This window comes from Ambystoma mexicanum, chromosome 1p (assembly GCF_040938575.1).
Source record: "Ambystoma mexicanum isolate Mex_15411 chromosome 1p, UKY_AmexF1_1, whole genome shotgun sequence".
NCBI lineage: Eukaryota > Metazoa > Chordata > Amphibia > Caudata > Ambystomatidae > Ambystoma > Ambystoma mexicanum.
Window position 1 is genome coordinate 1,425,045,514 of NC_090921.1, and position 17,229 is coordinate 1,425,062,742.

The window sequence follows — 17,229 nt, forward strand, 5'->3', positions numbered from 1 at the left end:
AGGTTCATGCATGTCCTCAGGGTGGGTTCCTCATCCTGGGTATCAGCATAAATTTCATCCTCTGTAAGATCTTAATTGTATATATCCTCTTCTAAAGCGGGGTCAAAAAGTCTTGGAAATTTAGCTTTCGGGTCCACAGGGCTCTCATCCCTTGGCCTCCTTGGTGTGGGTTGTTCTGAACGAGAAACAAACCTCTCCAGCCTTTCCATGCAGTTCTCAAACTTCCAAACTGAGGAAGTTTGAATGGTCTAGAGGTGGAAAAGATTTTGAGCGTGTCATCCGTTGAAAAGCATCAAGATTGGTCGGGAATAGTCCTTCACCCTCAGAGAACTCCTCCTGAGGTAGCGACAGAGGTTAGACGTCTGTTTCTCCTTCGACTTATGGGTGGGTTCCGGTACCCCCCCAAAGCCATCTTTAGACCTGGACAGACCCCCTGGGCCTTTTCGTAGGCCTCGGGGCATCCCCGGCCTGCCGCTTCTGAGAATCGGCGGCAACAATCCTGGCTAAGCTGCCGGCGACGTCCTCCGCGGTGGGGAGGCGCGTTGCTTCAGCCTGCGATTGGGAGGGGGTCCTCTTCGCCGGTGTCAGGGCCTTGTCCTCAATGGCCGCCTTTTTCGGCTATGCCGGGGCCTTGTCTTCTGCGACCGCCTTCTTCGGAGGAACCAGAACCCTATCGTCAATGGACGCCTTCTTGCCATGCATCTCAGCAGAAACTGATATATTGGGGGTAGCGCCCTTTGTTTTCGATGGCCCGGTCGCTAGGCGCAATTGCGGCTGCGGGGAGGGCTGCTGATCCAGACGGTCGGCGGGTGCCACTGGAGCTTCCGGTGTACCCGCTGGCGCTGAAGTCTTCTTCGACCTAGCCGAAGATTGACTTAGGGTTGTGTGCTTTGTGCTGTGTATATGTTCCGCCTTTATCGCCAGGGTGCGACTTCCCCATAGCAGTGCCTAAGCCGTGCCTAGCGGGGCTGGGGACAGGCAACGCGTATTACGAGCGTTCCGTCGAAAGGTCAACAATCTCCGGTTCTGAGGTATGATCGTCACTCTCGCCGTCGTCACATTCATTGGCTGCGGCAGCGAGAGAAAATTCGGCCTTTGACATATCGTAGGCCACCCACCGCTTGACTCTACGCTGCTTTAATGCCTTAGGACGGAGGAGTTTACAAGCCGCGCATCCTTCTTCCTTGTGATCGAGGGGCAAGCACCGGTTACATCGTCTGTGCCCATCTTTCCCAGTGGAATTTGCTCCTACAATTAGGGCAAAACCTAAATGGAGTCCTCTCCATGGCTGAGGATGTGTAGAGTGACGAAGACCGAAAGAGAAAGGCATTCTCAATTTGTATAGAAATGTCAACCCCGACCCCACTCTCCCTACTGTATAGGCCGGCGGAAGGCCCAGCCACGTGGTCGGCAGCGCCGACTGGATCACCGTCCGTTGAGTTCTTGAAGGTTTTCGGCATAGGTCTGGAACAGTCGTCGAAATAAGGGACAGATAGGGTGATAGATATTTTATATAATTTTTTGACCAAAGGTCGATGGAACAATAAGCAAAGTATTTGACGAGCTCCGCATCAAGGCGACCAGTATGCAGGGCGGAAAAAAACAATCTGAGGGACCTCGACGCGTGAGGGATCTTGGGTACACTACACGTCACGTAGGGATAGTGTTACAGGCACGCCCATGCCGACGTCCCCTTTCGATTCTCGAAAGACAAGATGCAATACTCTGCAGTTACCACTGGATGTCGGACCATATGCACAGCATGTGATTCTAAGCAGATTAACAAACATCAGAACGGTTGATATAATTCCTCTTCCTCTCATCTCATTGCTCTGGCTAGATCTGCTCCTTTTGATTATCTTTCTAGCACTGTCTCTTAAGTTATTGGCCTGCCCTTCTCTAGTCTTGCTTTTCTATTTCCATCTCTCCCCACCTGCTGTTGATCTGTGTTTTATTTTACTGTCTCCAAATGTCTCTATTGCTCTGTGTCTAGCCCTCACTCCTATTGTGTTTGGCCTATTATTAACTCCGTTTCCCTTCTCACTTTCTTTGTTGCCCCATCATGTAGCTGATCTTCCTGTTGCTCGAATTCCTGTTTTGGATTATCTAGTATGTTCTCTGTCCCTTCGCCCTCCTCCCCACCACAACATTGTTCTTCTGTATTGCTTAGGTTCAGAGTTGCTCTTCCTCTCCTGTTTGTCTTTTAACATAGCACCAATAAATATCCAAAACGCTGAAAACGCCTTTTCTATTTAATAATCTAGTGCAGCTTTACCATTGGGTGCTCCTTTTTAGATGTGTGCAAACCTTCTTTTGGCCATTGGCTGGAAATTATAGACTTGGAGATTTGTCTGACCAGATGCAGCATTTGCGTGAATGCAGATGCTTTACCAACACTGCATGCCATTACATGTGCCCATATGAGATGTGTGTTTTGAGCCAATACAGTTATAGCAGCCCGGATGAGATGTGTCTGTTCTGAGCCATTACAGGTATAGCAGTCCTCATGGTATGTGCTTCTTCTGCACCATTACAAGTATAGTGGTCCCCATAGGATTTGAGTGTTCTACTTCTGAGCCATCATAGGTATAGCAGCTCTGATGAGGTGTGTGTTCCGAGCCATTACACCTAGCAGTCCTAATGGGATGTGCGTCTTCTGAGCCATTACAAGTAGTGCATCCCGGATAAAGTGTGTGTTCTGAATCACTGAGCATTTAGTAGTGCTTTTGAGAAGTCGAAACTGCGTTACAATAGAATTTTACCTGCATCTTAAATGCAAAGCTCTGATGCAGACTCATTAACCAACCTATTAACAGTATATGAACTAACAGGTTACACAATCTCTGCAGCAGGGTTATTGACCCACTGAGCTGGCTTTCCCAACAGGCTATTGACACTGAAAGGCAGAATGGGGTTAGGATACTGGTAGTTCCACGTGAGGCTTAGCTGACAAAAATGGCTTGTCAAAAGCTCCAAGCATGCTTGGACTATCCCACATTAGTCAGGAGATTCATAATGAGGCTTTGAAATGTGCTCGATTCTTGGCAGTGGGACTCAGTAACGGGACACGGGGGAAGCAGAGGTTTTGAAAAGCGCAAGACCGAGTAGAAGGGATTGAAGTACATGACAGCAATGCCATCTTCTCACACTGTTAAAGGTTGGTGGGAAGAGCTCAGACATTGTTCTTGCTCTGTACTTCAGCTTGCTGCAGAAAATGCCAACACATTTTTGTGCTTTCTTAACAGCAGCTCTGTTAAGAAATTCAGGTACTGTCCCAAAACATTGCAGTCCTGCAAAGAAATGTGGGCATGATGCAATCGGTCCTTCTGTGAATATTTGGCCTTGTGCCATGACATGCGTACAGTATAGCATCTCAGTGGATAAATTAGGCTACTTTGCCTGAATATATAGCAGTCCTAATGAGAGGTACAGGTACAATCTGTGCCACTGAAAATACATCCAGCATTGCTTATAACAGTATCCATTATACCTGCTTGCAGTGGGTGGTCAGAAAGGGAGTTAAAGTTCAGACCACATTGTGTGCTTCTATGATGAAAAGAAAATGAAACGCCCATGCTGCTGCGCTGCCTCTATTAAAGCTAATTAAGCAGAAATGCAGCCCTTGTTTAAGACAATTTTCATTTTACACTATACTACGTGTGTCCTAAAGCAAAGTTAAAAGCATGTTCGCGATTCAATTTGCTTTAATAACACTGTAACCTACAAAATGCAGGCAGTTGAACAAAAACACAAATTCCCTTCTACATTACTCAGAAAGTATTATCTTGTAAGAATTATTAACAGAGAGTGTTAAAAGAAAATAGACCAGGACTCATCCCAGTTGCTTCTTTTAAGGAACTGTGCCAATTGCTAAAGGAAAGAGTGGGTTTGCAAGCTGCTGCTGGCCAGCCGGTCTCCAGTGACCTCAAAGATGTATGGGGGGCTGCTACATATCGTCTGCGTAAGCTCTATGCAAGGAGGAATTAAAAAGGGCCATATTGACAAGAATTCTGTGCGTAAAAAGGCCCAATGGGTACCTTATCTGGAGGGCGGAGGATAGGGACAGTTAGGCGTTTATCTTACCCCTATCTAATGTTAATAAATATGGCAAACCTTTAGAAAACGTCAACTTTGTGGCCGTCTCTCACTTATGACCACTCACAATACGCTGTTAGATTTTGAATTCCTCAAATTTAAATAAAAGTTACAACCAAGGGAAAGATAATGCCATTTTCAACTTCAAGTTCTGTTCTATGTGCTTTTCCTCCCCTTAACGCAAGAATACATGAGGTCCCTGCAATAACTTAACTCATCAATACCAACTCCCTCAGCAACTACATTCTATAACCTCCTTAATTCTATTCCAGCAGATATTGTTCCTGAAAAGGGTAAGATAGAAATGGGAAGTTGAATTATATATAGAACTATCCATGGTAGATTGGAATAGAATCTGCAACGGTCCTAAGAGATTGAAGGTGGATCTTGATTTGTGCTTCACACACCAAAGTGTTATTCACTACTTATATTGGTCCCCAAACAAATGTGGCAAAGTAAGTTGCTCCCTGATCATTTATGTTGGGGTTGTAGGAAGGAGATTGCATCTTGGATTCATAGGTTTTGGTACTGAAACAAAGTTAAAAACTATCAAGAAGAGGTTCTTGTTTAGATTTAGTTACAAGCTTCATTTCCTAGATAGTAAATTCAAATAAATGCCTGGAATCGGCTATCAAAACTAAAAGACCTGACCGATGCGGAACACAAGCGGATTTACAGAGCTCTTATACTGCCAAAAAAGAAATATTGTGTCAGTGTAAAGATAGTGCAAAACACTCCTGCGCTAAACCATCTACAGAGTTGTTTATCTTTTCAGCTAAAGAGAAGGTCTTCTATCAAAGACGTATTGCACGGGAAGAGTATGCAGAGGTTTGGGATGCTTTTAATAAACTGTATGGATGATTAATTTAGAAACATATGCCATGTTACAAATTTGTTTAGCATTTTTGGTTTTATATTTGAAAACCTTAAACTTTAACAAGAATACAATTAATTCATTTTTTTTTTAAAGGGGAAAAAATATCAACATTCACTTAGGAAGCAGGAAAAGCAGTGTCAAAGAACTAAGAAGCAGCTTTAAAGGATAGTAATGTCAGCTTCTCCATTGGTTTCTGCTGTGTCTTCCGGCTGCTTAAATAGTTCCTTCAAATATCAAAAACACGGGTATGATCAGCGAGTTACTCGCCACTTGTAGGATAGCTAGCCACAATTGTGTTGCAGTTCTGGTGGTATATTGCTGTGTACATATGCCAAACCATCTATTTCTCCGACTGTTTAAAGTTGGGCAGAACATTATTATATGCTGCAAGGTTTCCTTTTGTTCTTTGCACCACCTGCATACATGGTTTCTCAAGTCTTCAGCTTTTCTTGCTTCCAATACCACTTTGGTGGGTACCAAATTAATCCGCAGTCTCATGAACTCATTTCTGAACGTGCTACAGGGAAATTTTCTCAGGTACTGCTGAGGGTTTCTTCTTGCCCTATAGCTTGAAACCTTCTGGCCATATAGTTTTAAAGTTTGAACATTCTCTCTCGTATAAATCCATTCAAGATCCAGCAATTTACTTTTGACTTCAGTAGGATTTGTCAATAGGCATTCTTCCGAGGTACTCAATTCAGCCAGAATACTCAAGCATTGATTTTTCCAGGTTTTTAGCGTCTGGTCCGAATTATCTCGCAGTGCAAGATTCAACACTTCAAGACCACCCTCCCATTTATTCAAACAACTTTTATGGAAAAAGGCCAGTGTTTTCCACTGCACAATAGCCCAGAGTAAATTCAGCCCCAGTTCTTCTCGTATTAAAATCAATGGAGATGCATGTTGTGTATAAAAGCATTGTGATATTTATAATGAAGTCCACTACAAAAAAAACAACATTGTTCAGTGAAGACATACATATATATAGTACCATTAAAGTAGGTATGCAAAGTTTTCAATTTAACTTCTCTAAACTGCTTACATCACTTAACAAAAAACTTAGTAGCATTGGAGATGGCATCAGTGATGTCATCTTTGATGTCTTGGGTGTTAGTCTGAGCAGTGCATGGCGGTGGACCGAGTCATGGTTGTGCAGCTTAACATAAATGGCGAATAATTTAGTTTTTTTGATTTTGCCCAGCATCAACGTTCCTTTCACATTTTTCTTCACTGAATTTCACGCTTGTTTTTACTGCAACTTAACCACAACATTGCTTTAACAAAACGCGTTCACTGAATATATTATATACTGTAAGGAACTCATGGTGGCAACAGTAAAGACAGACACGTCATACAGTTCAAGACTGTTTATTAAACTATAGGTAGGTTGGTGAAACGCCTAATCTAAACCTAAGATGGGTGCTAGCTACGACCATCAAATAATAAGGCCGTCCTAGTGGCGTCTTGTCAAAAAAAGGGCCTATACTGAAAAACCAATTTAAAAAAATTAAAACTATTGTCTATCCTTACAACTAAATACTAAGTGTGTGGGATAGGGTTCATAAGAAAGAAGTGTTCAAAAAATGTTAAGTCAGGATGTGGTAGTCGGGGTCTCCCTTCCCCATGTTTTGAGCACGGGACAAGGCGAGACTCCTGAGCACAGCACACTCTCAAGCTTTCCCAGCACCAGACTACAGTTCAGTTCTCAGGTATCAGGATCTTTGGTGGCTAAGTCTCTTTTATACAAAAGTCTCTTGCCTTAAAGGACGTGATGTGTTCAAAATAAAAACAAAAAGTTCCTTTCTGTATATACACTGGGTGATGACTCTTCACCCCCGGATCCCTCTCTTCTGGGCTCAGACCCTTCTCGAATGTTATCCTCCCTCCGTCTCACTACGGCTCTTATTCACAAGTCTTAATGTCTTTTTAGACATTCCACTGTGGACATCCCTCTGTCGGGTTTACTCTTGTCAACACAATGTTCATTGGGGTATCGTGCTTCGCCCCATTCTGCAGGCATCCCTCCGTTGGGTTCACATTTGTCAACCCCACAGTTCCTTCTACTTTCTCACTATGCAGGATTCACTTCACTTTGTCCTCCAATTACTTGTCAGTCAAAGACTTTCGACTGTACAGGGGGTTTTGCTAGACCCCTGTATGACCACTTTTACCTTTTCCTTGTGGCTCTCCTAAGGCCTTCTGGTATCGGTAGTTTTAACAATAGGGGAATAAACCAGAGTCTCTCCAGTGAGCACCCATGTGGTGCTGGACCACTCTCCAGATGGTTTTACCCTGGGGTGCTAACAGTTCTTTCATTTTCCCTTAATTCACATTCACAACTTTCATCCAACACAGTGTAGTGTCTCATCAGTTCTTCTTTTGACTCTGATGAACCGCTTGGCTTTGGGGTCAAGGACCGTACCACGGTAGCAAGCGCCTCTCCCTGTGCTGGTTATCAGTGTAGGGGGGGGCTCTGTGTACCGTTGACCTGATGCAACACACGCTGGCTGTGGATGGCGAAAAGTTGTTATGAGAAGGGGAATACCACATCTCACTCGTCAGTGTCCTACTTCCATTTCCCCCGAGGACCCCCATCCAGGTGATCCTCGCGCACTGGTCCACCCCCAGGAACTGGATCCAATAGCGATGGCTGTGTCCTGGCCACCTGGATGACAGATCCCTAGGGACTAGCAAGTGAAACACCTCTAGGTTTCTCACAATACACACACTCACACGCACATAGTAGGCTTGACTTTAACCGGCATGCGATTGGCCTACTAAATAGTTTATTTTTGCACATTTGTGTGGACCACCAATATCGGACAGTTTCTAATGTGTTATTTACCCTACACACTAAACCCCCCTGCTTTCTCAAGTCTAAGCCTTACCGCTTACCTTATGCTACCCAGTGAGAGTCTGGTTACACTCAAGTAAAAAATTCCCTTACTTATGCACTTGGATACCCTCCCAGAATCGGACACCAATCCATATTCTAAAAAAGAACTTTTTTTCACTTGCATCTGGTTATTCACTTTGGACTCATGGTGGAAATGTATTTACAAACGTTTCGAACAAACATTTGAGGACCATCCCATATATACAAACCAAGGGAGGGTTCTGGGAGTCTCTCTACCAGCACCAACACGGCCCATTGAGCTGTACTGAGGTGCATGGCCCTCAGGAGAGTCTCAACCAAGTCTTTAGCTCACTGTCCCTTTCACAGAGGAGAAATATCCCAGAATATTAGCCTTGTCCTGCCCAGGAGCAGTCCAGCACCGAAATGCTAGGCAATTCTCCTCTGAACAAGAGTGCCAACAGCAAACCGAGCCACGTGTTTCGACCTAGTCGGGCCTCATCCGTGAGGTAGAGTTGTGCCTCTCTAAGAACAGTGAGCAAGGGGTCCACACGTCTGGATTCCCCTGGTAACTTAGTGCGAGACCCAAAGTTACTTAATATGCCAAACAGGGGGTTGGGAGGGGGTGCTGGGAGTCTCTCTACCAGCACAAACACGGCCCATTGACCCCGGGAGAAGAGGCCGAAACACGTGGCTGGCGTTGCTGTTGGTATTCTTGTTCAGAGGAGAATTGCCTACCATTACGGTGCTGGACTACCTATGGGCGGGACAGACTGATATGTGTATGGCAATTTCTCATCTGTGGAAAGCATTGTGAGCTAAAGCATGGTCGAGACCCTCCCAGGGGCTATCCACCCAAGAACAGGTCAATGGGCTGTGTTGGTACCGGTAGAGGGTTTCCCAGATCTCTTTATGCCATCCCATATATAGTTAATTGAATTCAATGTTTTGACATGTTTCGTTTTCTCCGTTTCCATAGCGCTCAACTGCCAGGGCATCCAAATGCATAGGTTCCCATTTGTGGTAACCTTTGGGATTGTGAATACATCATTGTTTCAAGCAAGACTTATGTTAGCAAGCATTTCTTCCTAAATGCCCTGTGCCATTGTTAGTGTGGGTTTGCCTTCCCAGATAAAAATATCTGCTGTTCATCTAGTTATAAAGTTGCCACAGATGCACCTTTTCAAAGAGTGAAGTGCTTATGTCATTGCTCCAAGTTTCAGATGCTACAATATTCAAGACAAAGCTCATTTTCGCCTATACATTAATTTTGTTCATATGTTTGTGTTCTCCCTATCCCAAAAAAGAACCATTTGAGATTAAAGTAAATTGCGGCCCTCATAGAAAAAAAAAAACACTTTTCCCTCATAGGTTTGTGGAATCCATACCAACATAAAGATTCCACTACCTGCTAGGTCAAAAACATCAACGCTTGCCCATCTTTTTGTGGCTAAACTCATACGACACCAAGATATATCAATAACAGCTATGTTCAGGATTATACCAGCACAGAAACCTCACCGGCTTTAAACTAACAATTCTGCAGAATTCAAGTAATTTTTTTCTATGAACTTTATTTGTCTAGAATTGTGTTTTTCTGGAATGGTTTCAAATATAAAGTTGCTACATGTAGTCTAACCAGTGTAGGAGTTGAAGTGTAATAGACGTTTATCTGACACACTTGGTCTCAGACATCGTATATCCCATTACCGTAATCTACGTATGAATACAAGCATGCCCACTCTTCACAGGTTTGCTGCACCAACAGAAATACCTTGAATTGGCGAGTTTCCTCGCTGATGACAAAGCCTCCCATCTTCTTGAATTTGTAATGCATCAGATGCCTATTGTAGCTATTAAATCCTGCACTTTGAAAGTATTAAAGCGTTAGTAATTTATGACAAATATTCAGAACTTGAATAATAGTGTTTAGAACAAGTTTCAGTCTCATCATATCTACCTTTACAAAACCCTTCCCTTTAATTCTCAACTACGAAGACACTTGTGTATGCCCCTCTAGTGTCCTATTTGAGAATAAGGATATAGCCTTCTTAAGTACTTGTGTTGCAAACCTCTTTGCCTATCACGAACATGGCTCCAACTCTTAACATATAGTCTTTCAGAAAAGAGTGATTCAGACTTTTCTGCAAAGCAATTTTGAAAACTGATCCTAGACAGACATTGTCCATTTCAAATCTGTAAACTCTCTGAATATACTGGGACAGTTACAATTCCCTTAATCACATTGCTACACATTTCTTATGGAACAACACCAGTGTCTAAATCCTCCTCAAGATGAGAAACGATATTCAGAGGGAAGTTTCCATTTGACTCGCATTAACTCCAGACCATTTCTTACAACAGTCTAATAATGGAAGACATTTAAGTGGGGTGGTGCGGGGTAGGGGGTCAACAGATATAAATCCAGTTACAATACTAACTAATAAACTGCAACGCTCCTACACAGCACAAAATTATGTGAAGAATTATTAATTAGAGAGTGCACAGTGCCTGCAAGATGTGGCCTTCTTGTCCTGTAAACCAAGAACATGAAGGTTGGCGCAGCAATGCTGCTCACAGGATGCGAGGATCAAGGGTTGAGTTTTGAGCGGTTTATTGAAAACAAAAACGTGGGATTGCAGGTATTACTTCAAGTGGAAGATCACTGCAGAGCCTAGTGGCAAGCAGACAGAAGACCTGCCAGTAGATCTGGCTCTCTTAATCCAGAGTATTTAAAGTACCCAATGCCACATTAAATCGCTGCTGCTGCCCAGGGCTGTATCAGCAGGACCTTTCAATAAACTGTGGGTCCTTGCTCATGGAAAGCACCTTGAATAACGCCTCACTCTTGACATGTGCATGATTAGCGCACAGTCAAAGGATAGCAAGGCAGGAGAGCCAAGTGGTGTCATTCCAGGTGCAGCAGAAGGTGACTGCAGCATTCAAGAGCCAGTGAAGGCAGAACAGTGATAACCATGGCAAAACACAGCATAGAAAAGGTGTAATGAAACTAAGGTAATGACAGCCCCCACTCGCAGATTCAAGGAAGGGCATGCCTTATATTTGGGGTTTACAAATGGAATTGCTATTTCGCTATTTAGAATCTATGTTCTTTAACATATGTTCAATAAGGCGTTGGGCAGTAGAGAACTTCCAGCAAACAAAAGATGTCTGCAATACCCCAAAAGTTAATTTAAGAATTTACGAAAGAAAAATGAAGAAAACTCACTCACCTAACTGCGATCCCTGGAGGCCCTGCGAATATACCACCCAGAAAGGCTGCGGCACCAGCAAGCAGAGCTCCCCTAGTAGAGTGCTTGAATGCAGCCTTAATTTTATCATTCTGAGCAATATGGCACAGAAGCTCGATGACCGCACTCACTTTTGCAGGATCCATGGCACGGGTAAATGTACTCTGGAAAAAAATGAGACAAAACGGATGTACTTTGTGACCGTGTTCAATTCTGACAAATGTCTGTTTTAGCAAGCGGAAGTCAGAGATAAACATTTCTGGGAGCGAGAAACAAGAATTCAGACGGAGATGTTTTAATGTAAGCCACTGACACGAGTGCAGAGCAAACGCATCTTTTTACCAAAGCCCTTTTGTGGATTAATGCAGGCCTTGCACCCCAAAGGAGCGGAATTCTGTGGGTGGCACAATGTTGTTCACAATGCAGCATTTCAGGCACAAACCTCAACCACACCTTAAATCCACTAATAATGACCCTTCAACATTTTAGAAATGGTCATCCGCAACATCTCCAGGTACTGAAGCACTCGCAAGTCCTGGTCAGCATTCAAGTGAATCATCAAGAGAAGACGCCTGCTGGTCCTTGGATCTGCAGAGAACTTAATCCACCTCACAATATCAAGAGCACCAGAGAACCAACCAATCAAAAATAGGTTTATTTCACTTTCCAGTCTAGTGCACACATCCATATCCTGTACGGGTTCCCAGCAGGTGAGGTCCACCAGTATATGGCCAATGTGACTGCACCTTAAACCTATTGTAAATGTGGGATATGCTGGCATATCCCCTGGCAACCTGCCATCACAGACCCTCAGGCGTGCTTTTCATGGGGAAGAGGCTGGCTACAGTGCATTAGGATGCTGATGTTCAGATACTGGTGCTTGCAAGTTTGGAATTTCCCAGGCAAACTCCTCTTTCTCCATGATCCCTGTGAAGCCAGTCTACAATTCAAACTACATAGTAAAAAGTACAAGCAGGACCTACATACTACAGTGCTTGGTTTCAGTGAGTGTCAAAAAGTTCTCCAAAAGTCTTCGTGTCTCTGACCCTTCACGAGATAAATATGGTCAGTTGTAAACATCAAGAATAATAATTTGCTGGAAACCTAACCTTCAAAGCCTTGATACAAATGATCCGAAGCCTATCTGGCATTTAGTTTGACAGCTATCCAGTTAGGCAACCTCCCCTATAGGCCAATATGTATTTCATGGGCATCCTTAATGGAAGGGGCAGGGAAGTTGGAAGCATTTTGGAAACAAAATATACACTAGTCACGGCTGAAGGCTGTGTTCACTGGCCAGGACCGACGGCCCTGGCTAGTGGACCCAAATGACAAGTATGATACGATATGTATAGGCGCGTTACAAATGCCCTAAGTGTTTCAAGTATAGTGGCCACGGCCAAAGACTGTGGCCACCTAGGGGGTCCAAAAGAAACATTGGGGTAACACGTACAGTGGACATGGCCAGTGGCCCGGTAGTGTTATAAAATATATATAGTGTCATGGCCGAAGGCCATGCTCACTGGCCAGGGACAAAGACCATGGCTAGTGGCCCTTAAAATAACAAATGGTATAACAAAATCCTTGAAATTCCCTGAAAAAACCTTTAAGGTGCAGTTAAGTTGCACAGATTGAACACAACAAAACACTTTAAATTGAGTGGATTTGGGAAGTCATGAGCAGGTTAACTTGGAGCATTCCAGTTGCAAAGCCCATGAGCAAATACATATTGGAAGAGGTTGATTCACAATGACATACAAAATCGCATTATGGGGGACATAGCATTTTAGGGGTCTGGGGTGGGGGGCACCAACGGGAGCGCGTCGAGTTTAGCTGCTCTGGACTTCCCACATCCGCTGAATTTCAAGACTGTGGTTGCATTAAATCTGTGCAGCTTAACTGCACCTTAACTAAGGTTTTTTAAGTGAACAGGTGTGTCTGGCTGCCCGTTTCCCCCTTCCTCTCCTCTTGTTGCGCCTTGAAACACATTGTGCATAGGCACATTATAAATACCCAATAAATATAAAGAAAATAGAATAAAACACACACACAATGTTCAGCTGCAGCCTCCTCATCAGCCAAAAAGTGATTTGCCACTTCAAATCCACACACGCACACCGCATACCATTTCTGACATGCCAAGAGTCAAATCATAAGTTTTGCACCTGCCTCTCGATCTAACACAAAACTCTTCTTTCACAGAGCCATGCACCACAAAATCAAAAACATGGTAGCAAAATGCTATACAAAACCACATTACGTTGCCAGAAAGATGGGCAAATAGATCGGACGCTTATTTTTATTTTGATTCTTCTTCCTTTAATACATTTAGGATTGAACTTCCGGAATCCTTTGGGCACGTATTACTACTGAAGAATTGCACTCATACCTAGGCTTCGAAGTTCGGATGAGAGGGCTTTTAGCCATTTTAAATGATTTCTCCCTTTCAGATATCTCTTCCAGGCCTGCCCAACGCTTTTTCAGCTTTGAACAAACATGTCGTCCTACGTAGGACAGCTATGCCATATTATTTTTTTTGTTTATTTGTTTTTGGCTTTACAGAAAAAACCTTTACAAACAATCATCATCTAAAATTATCAAAAGAAACGAAGAAATTAAATGCAACCAAAAAAAAATGATCCAGAGCGCCAAGAGTGAAAAGGGAAGACAGGTCAACTCGTCTATTAAGCTCACTAGCAATCCTATGGATTAATAGTTCACAAGTATGTAAACATTTTCTAAAACTTGTACTAGCATGATTTCTTGACCAGTGATCAGTCTATCCCAAAAAGAATCCTGTGCTAAGCTCTCCTCTCTACAAATCTACAAATCTCCCCAACAACAACAGTCTTGTATCCCAGGTGCCTTCGCATTCCAATAACAGATGTCTGAGTGATTGTAGATTGATGCCATATTATGTCAATCACAGGAATAGATGCGAGATCCAAAGCATCATTGGGGAAAGTCTTCTGGAGGAGCATATGTCTTTTCCATACCATAGTTTCATGTGTTTCAATCTTCCCAATGTTTTACTCAAGGATCAAGTAGTTCCATAAGCCACAATGCTTCCTCCTCACTCAACTCGGCTGGCTTCCCTTCCCCTCCCAACTTAAATTTCAATTTCTCTGTTTGGTCTTCAAATCTCTCCAGGACATTGCTCCCCCCAATCTCTGTTCTCCTTCTACACTCCCTCTCTCCACTCCGCCGACCTCTTTCTACTTACTGTACCCCCGTCTCCTAGTGCTGCTTCTCGCTTCCGCTCCTTTCAGCTCCTGGCCCCCCTACATTGAAACTCCTTACCTCTCTCCATCTGCTCCACCCCCACATACACCTCCTTCCGCACCTCCTTGAAAGCCCTTCTCCACTCCCCCTCCCCTTAACCTCCTACCTTCTCTCCTCCCTTCTCCCCTGTCCCTATACCTCCCCTTCCCTTCCTCTCACATCCACTTGACCTTATATCACATAATTGAATCTTGTTCCCCTTCCCTTCTCTACCCCCTCTCCCTTCCTTCCTTCTCACTTTTCCCTCATCTCCAATATCCAAGGAAACTGTTCTACATATTGTTAGACTGGTTTGTCTCATGTTAACTTGCTTTTTCCATTATTGTATCTTGTTGTTTTATTGTAAAGCGCTTTGGATTAAAGCGCTATATAAACTTAATAAACATAAACAAACTTCAGTTTGATGGCGTTGTTGATTTATTGTTAAGTGAGGTTAGAAGGGTTTAATACAGATTTTGTTTTTCCCCCACAGATACTGCTTTTTGTATTGCCATTATCAAGACTCAACATTTTCACTAACCTCAGCCATTAGCTAGTGATGCTCGACTCTTGGCAATTAAAAAATGTGCTGCAATTGTGGTTTAATGAGAGTTCGAGTGACTTTGTGACGGGCTAGTAGCTTGCAACTTGGCATTTTTACCCCGCCTATTAGAATATTCATGGTTCAGCTCAAGAAGGATGCACTGTTAACTCCTAAATAAGGTTATGATCAAACGTGTTTCGGGAACAAGTAGCATCAGTTAAAACCCATGGTGGCCATGTCACTATTGCCTGGAAAAAAATATCTTATTTTGAAATTAGGATAGTGAATTGCTTTTGGCAGTAACGCTCCATCAGTAGGTAACTGTGCCCATAGTACTTTGAGTGTGTAGGACAACAGTATAGACTCCTCTGCACTGAGCAAACGTGCTGCAGGTAGGCCCTCAACAGAATGGTACATCTTTGGGGACTATGTGGACTTCACATACCAGATACTGGGCCAAAGGGAAAACAGTGTGCCACACCTCACATGCATGACTTTGGGGCTCATTCAGAGCCTGCCAGTCCGGAAACAACGGTGCCGGTCAGCTTACCGGCACCGTTGTTTCCGGACCGGCACACTACAACTCTATGGGCGGGTGCCATCCCGTCCGGCAGGTCAGACATGCCGGGGCGGAACGGCACCCGTAGAGTTTTCACGAAAGCAGCGGCACGGTTATTAACGGTGCCGGTGCTTCCATGGTCCTCATTCCCATAGAGTCCTATTGGACTCTATGGGAAATAGGCATTCCTATTGAGCAAGCTTGGAGAGTGTTGGATTTGGAATCTCAGAAGAATCCCGGCGGGAGCCAGATAAAGAAGGATATTGCCTTTAGGCCGTCATCCATAGCTAGTTTTTACAAGCAGGGATTACCAAACACTAGCTGGTTAATCTGGGTTTGGGGGAAGCCTGGGATTAGTAGATGGGTGCCCACATATGGTTGAGAGAGGGGAAGCCCTCGAGCAATTTTTACCAACATTTCAAAATGAAAACCATTGAACCATCTTCGGAGTTTGTGAGTATTGAAGCCTTATTTGAAACTACACAGACTAGAGATAGGGAGGGGCCTTGCCTAGTTTTGCTGTGCAGTTTTACTCCAATCTCAAGGTAACTGGATGCTATGCACAAGGTGAGACTGAACAGGCACAGAGAATCTCCCTATTGGGCCCACTGCACCCTACTTCGTCCCTTCACTCTGGCCTTCCTCCATGGGCTCTCCCCCTGCCCCCTCCTCTGAAGCCAGAAATCTTTGATTAATCTTTGACTCCTCCCTTTCCTTCATCCCTCATATTCAGGACATTGTCAGGAAGTCCCATTTTCAGCTCTTCCTTCGCAAAGGAACCATACCCTTCCTCACCTCGCCCCAGAGACTCAATGTTACCCGTGCTCTGGGTCTCTCCAGGCTAGACTATTACTACAGCCTCTTCCTTCGTCCACCGTGCAACGCCTCCAGCTAACCCAGAATAGGGCAGTGAGACTTCTCCTTGGCCTCAAGCCCAGTGACAGCATCTCTCCTGCCCTACAAAGCCTCGATTGCCTCCCGGTCTCAGCACAGATTACATTCAAATCCCACTGTATCATCTACAAGGCTATCTGTGCCCGGGGACCACAACACTTCCTGACCAAATACTGTCCTTCTAGACTCCTGCATTCCTCTGGTACCAACTCCCTGCGTGTGTAGCAGTTTGATAAACAGAGAGCTGGTAGTCGATCCCTATTCCGAGGCAACGATGGGGCTTCGGACGACAGTTGGGAGGACGAATCACCAGATCAAGAGCCTGAGCCTAGTCGCATGGACAACGTCTCCACCTGGTGTACCTGCAATCGGTGCGAGGTAATGCCAACCGAGGAGGAGAACTACTGCTGCTGCAGAGAAAACTCTGGATGCTTGTCCTACATATACAAGACAAGACACGGCCGCAATGCGTTACCGAGCTGCATGACTTCAGGGCAGCCTGCCTCACACGGTCCGTGTTGAGGATTACGATGGTGGTTATGCACTAATTTCGCCCAACAGTTCGCCCTCGCAATCCAAGTAACGAGTAAGTGTACCCTAGATGTGATTTAACTTAGGCCACTAACATTTCATGTTTGTCTCCTATATTGTTGTAACTTTGATCTATCACTGCCAAATTATTGTAGTCTTGCAATTCTATACATCACTCGTGATTTGGGGAAATCATATTGGTCATCTTGTGTCACTTTCACGTACAACCCAAATGTAATGGAATGCATAGTTGTACACTTTTGTAATGTGTCTACGGTTTAAAGCCCTAGTTGTTTGATCCGTGAAGTAACATTTGTACTGGAACCAATGCCATAGGATACAAGATTGCATTTTCAACTAAGG

The 17,229-nt window shown here is 44.1% G+C and overlaps 1 protein-coding gene across 1 annotated transcript in view; it reads right to left on the bottom strand.

The window, feature by feature from the left end:
* Window positions 1-17,229, bottom strand: part of C1PH19orf12 (chromosome 1p C19orf12 homolog) — a 216,420-nt gene that overhangs the window by 103,314 nt on the left and 95,877 nt on the right. The window contains exon 2 of the mRNA XM_069607077.1: window positions 11,060-11,241. Coding sequence (XP_069463178.1) covers window positions 11,060-11,168 — 109 coding nt within the window. The 5' untranslated portion in view covers window positions 11,169-11,241. The remainder of the gene's footprint in view (window positions 1-11,059; window positions 11,242-17,229) is intronic.